At 37.2% G+C, this 4080-nt stretch overlaps 1 protein-coding gene across 2 annotated transcripts; it reads left to right on the top strand.

Annotated features, from left to right (window-relative positions):
* Positions 609 to 3871, top strand: LOC18606692 (acidic leucine-rich nuclear phosphoprotein 32-related protein). 2 transcript variants are annotated; one of them, XM_007040442.2, is made up of 6 exons: positions 609 to 889; positions 974 to 1091; positions 1177 to 1861; positions 2166 to 2293; positions 3147 to 3263; positions 3334 to 3613. In XM_007040442.2, the coding sequence occupies exons 2-6, from the start codon at positions 1014 to 1016 to the stop codon at positions 3346 to 3348; spliced, it is 1023 nt and encodes a 340-aa protein (XP_007040504.2). In that variant the 5' UTR covers positions 609 to 889; positions 974 to 1013; the 3' UTR covers positions 3349 to 3613. The 2 variants fall into 2 exon arrangements, with proteins under 2 accessions (XP_007040504.2, XP_007040503.2); XM_007040441.2 differs by having other exon boundaries at positions 613 to 889; positions 3147 to 3871.

The raw sequence follows: 4080 nt of genomic DNA on the forward strand, positions 1-4080 counted from the left end.
GGAAGTCGAAATTTTTTTGAAGAATGAAAATTCAAGAAGTTTAATTACCTTGTAAAATTTTGGGTCCAGGTTGAAATGCCAGGCCCATTCCTATTTTTCTCCAACCCGCCAAGGTTGACAGAAATTTCAACTTATTTTTTGAGAAAGCAATGGATCTGCACATGATTTTATTCTATGCCATCGAATGAGGCTAAGCATATTCCACACTTGGACCTCTCATCCAGAAAGTTGCTTTATTCCACGTACTACAACTCAAGTTGATTAACTGATCATTGCTTTTGCCTTCCACTCTCTACTGAACAACAAAAGGCTTCATTTATTTCATCTTCCTTTGGTAAACTTGGTTTTGTGACATAGAGTTATGACTTTGACTTTGAATCAAGTTCAAGTTCATCCATTCTCCTCAATAAAAATAAAAATAATTTGATTTCAAAACCTCCGTACAAATCATCTAAATATTTAGATATTATAAATAAAAAAATTAACTAACAACTTGATTTCCAGGGAAAATTTTGTAGTTGGTGGTATATCTGAAGGCTTTTCTTGAAGTTACCGATAGAAAATGACTTCCCCAGACAAGAGCTATTAGTAATTAACGTTGCTTCACAACCCCAAAAGAAAAAACGACGATTGCAAGTCATAATCAAAGCCAATCATCCAGTCCATTTCCTTCGAACTGTGTCCCCTAACAGCAAAACGACGCCGTTTTAGTTCTCCAATCAAAGTCCCTCCCCCTTTTCCCCTGTTAAACCCTTATTCAAGCTTTTTATTCTATCAATGTCTAATCTTTTAGCTTTGACGAGAAATAAAGTGTGTGAAGTTTGGAAGTGATGAACATAAGCGAGAAAGCCGTTCGGAATATGCATCCAAAGAAGGTGTCATTTTTAAGGTTAGAATCCTTGAACTCCTCGCTTTCTTGTTCTTGTTTATGTAATATTTATTTTTTTATTTAACTCAATTCTATGATAAATAGGTTCTTTTTGTAGCACAAAAAAGTGGGTTTATCTTAAAATATGGCAACAAATTATGTTCTCTTGATGGGGCTCTTTCTGCTGTTAGTTGCTGTTGATTGCTCTAGTTCTGATCCAAAGGTGAGTTTTTAGTGGAGGAACTTAATTAAATTGTTTAATTCTATTCCTGGGATCAAGACGGTTTCTCATTGACTTTTATTTTTAGGGAAATGTGAATGAAGAGAATGGTTTAGATCAGAATGTAGATGACATAGTGGATCCAGTTAATGGAAAAAATGTTCTTAAATCTGCTTCGGATTCCATTGAAGCTAATAAAGTTAATGTCAAAGCAAATGAAAGAGATCAAATTGATAAATCAGGTATTGAGAGTGGTACAAGTAAGAGCAATTTGAACCAGCAATCAGGTTCAAATGAAGGCGAGAATTTGCAAAAGGATGGACAAGAATCCAGTGCTGAAGCAAAGGCAAAGACGGATGGTAAGAATGAAGGTGACAATATGCCTGAGGGTCAGGGAGAATCAAATGTTGAAGCCAAAGGAAAGATGGATGGTGAAAATGAAGGTGATAATGTGCATAATAAGAGTCAGGAAGAATCCAATGTTGAAGCCAAAGGAAAGATGGATGGTGAGACAGAAGGTGATAACGTGCATAAGGATCATGAAAAATCAAATGTTGAAGCCAAAGGAAAGGCAGATGGTGGGAAAAAGGAAAATCTGGGTGATAGTGTGGATCCCAAGGAATTGACTGTAAAGAAAGACAATGCACAGGACTCAGTCCCACCACCGCCGCCAACAAGGACGGATGGCTTTCGGGGTGAAGAATGTGATCCATCTAATATGTGTATGGATAAGAATGAAAGGTTTGCTGCATGTTTGCGAGTCCCCGGAAATGGTAAGTGTCCTCTAACTGGGATTGCTTTTAACCATTTTGTCTCCTTGTTTTCTGGTAATGTGTTATTATAAGTATTTTCCTTGTTTCTTTGGTTGTATCATTCTATGTTGTAGACATTTATAGAAGGTTGCAAGTTTCTAACAATGGAAAAGAGTATGAATATTTACTATCTAACAATGGAAAAAAGTATGAATAGTTACTATCGATGATGATCATGTTAGACCAAATTTATTTCTCTCTATTCCTTCTCTATTATATTGCATTGCAAAATTTGACCTTCTAACTTTGGTTTGCAATATTCCAGAATCTCCAGATCTATCACTTCTGATTCAGAACAAGGGAAAGGGGCCTCTTACCATTAAAATATCTGCTCCTGCTTTTGTTCAGTTAGAGGAAACAGATGTTGAACTCCAAGAGAAACAAGACAAAAAGGTATTTTGTAAACAATATTGCAAGTTACGTGCAAGCATCATGTTAGGATCACAAATTGTGGCTGATTAGAGGTCTGTTTTTTTTTTCCTGGTCTAACTTAGTAGTATGAATTAAGTCTTGTTAACACTCAGTATGCAATCAACTCTAGTGGCCATCTAGCACAAGCACACCCAAAAAGAAATTTAGTGGGCAGAAAAATAACAAATTTTCATAGCAATCATCTTAGCACATTTTGTTATTTAAAAAAAAAAAAATTGTTATATTTTCCTTTTGGAGATGAATGCTGCAAGTACTCTTTGGTAGCAGTCCCTCTTTTGCTGTTGGCCTTTTGAAAAGCTGTAAAAAGGTCTTCAGGCTTCATCAGAGGGCCTTGCATGAACAGGCACTCTACTTGCTATAATGATTGCATGCAGTAACTAATACATAACATGAATTGAGTAATATTGTTTGTAGAATCCTCTTTTACTGAATTAATGATCACAATAAGCCAATATTTGTGATGGCCAATACAAATACGTTAGCTAGAGGGGCTAAAGGTATATAAACTGCTAAATTTGTAGATAACTATAACATGGCTGCTATGCCTTGGCTGGAATGAATATTGATAACCATTCTTAACTTTGTTTTTTTTTTTCTTTTTCAATGATGAATTAAGAAGCATTCAGCATATACTGTCTATGTTTCATCTAATGAAATGATTGGTAATTTTCAAATTAGATATGTGTCATAATAATTAGGCAGTCCATATGGTTCAACTGTGGGCATTTCTGGCTCTGCTAATGATGCTAATAATCTATTCAGAGAAGGTTGTTTCTGTAAGAGGTTGGTTCTGATTGATATTTAAATTGTACAGGTAAAGGTCTCCATAAAAGATTCTGGAACAGGGAACTTGATTGTCTTAAAGGATGGTAGAGGAGAGTGCAGTCTTGATTTCAAGGATTTGATTGTGCATAATTCTGCCGAGTCCTATGTAAACTTCTTGTCACAAACCCCTACAACTACCTTAATATTTGTTGCTGCTATACTGATACTAGCATCAGGTTGGATGTGCATGAGCTTTAAGCGGAGGCAACTTGCAAGAAGTGGCTTGAAATACCAAAGGCTAGACATGGAGCTGCCTGTATCTGCTGGGGCAAAAACAGAGCCAGATGTTAATGATGGATGGGATAACAGCTGGGGTAATAATTGGGAAGACGAGGAGGCACCTATGACACCCTTAATGCCTGTCACTCCTAGCCTCTCCTCCAAAGGGCTTGCCTCACGACGGCTGAGTAAGGAGGGATGGAAAGACTAGTGCTAGTTTGATCGACACATGCAATCAAAAATGGGAAAAGGAATACATTAACATAACTTTATTTTTAGCTCGTTACTTTTCCCGATTTTTAGAGGTCTTTTTGTTTCTGTTTGTCACTGAAATGGAAATAGAAAACCTAAAGGAAAATTGACATAATGGAGGCTTTCATGTGGTTTTGCACAGAAGTCAGTATGTGGTACTGGCATTGTTCCTTGTAAGGAAATGTCAAAGTTTTTTAGTAGGTTGAGCCGCACAATGGAATTCCTGAGCCAACAAACATGCTATTGAAGTGCAGGTGTAGTCCATCAACCTAGATTGCTTGGATGTGTGCGTATGCGTGCGTCCCTGTGCAATAATGTGCCACTATGCATGCCTGCATGGGTGCTTGGAGGCATCAAGCTGAGTGGGACTGTTTTTGGGTTGGTATGCTGCATCCCTGTTCTTGAACTTAAAACGAGAAGATTAGGCCTCATTGAAACCTGGGCTTGTCTGA

This window comes from Theobroma cacao, chromosome 3, assembly GCF_000208745.1.
Source record: "Theobroma cacao cultivar B97-61/B2 chromosome 3, Criollo_cocoa_genome_V2, whole genome shotgun sequence".
NCBI lineage: Eukaryota > Viridiplantae > Streptophyta > Magnoliopsida > Malvales > Malvaceae > Theobroma > Theobroma cacao.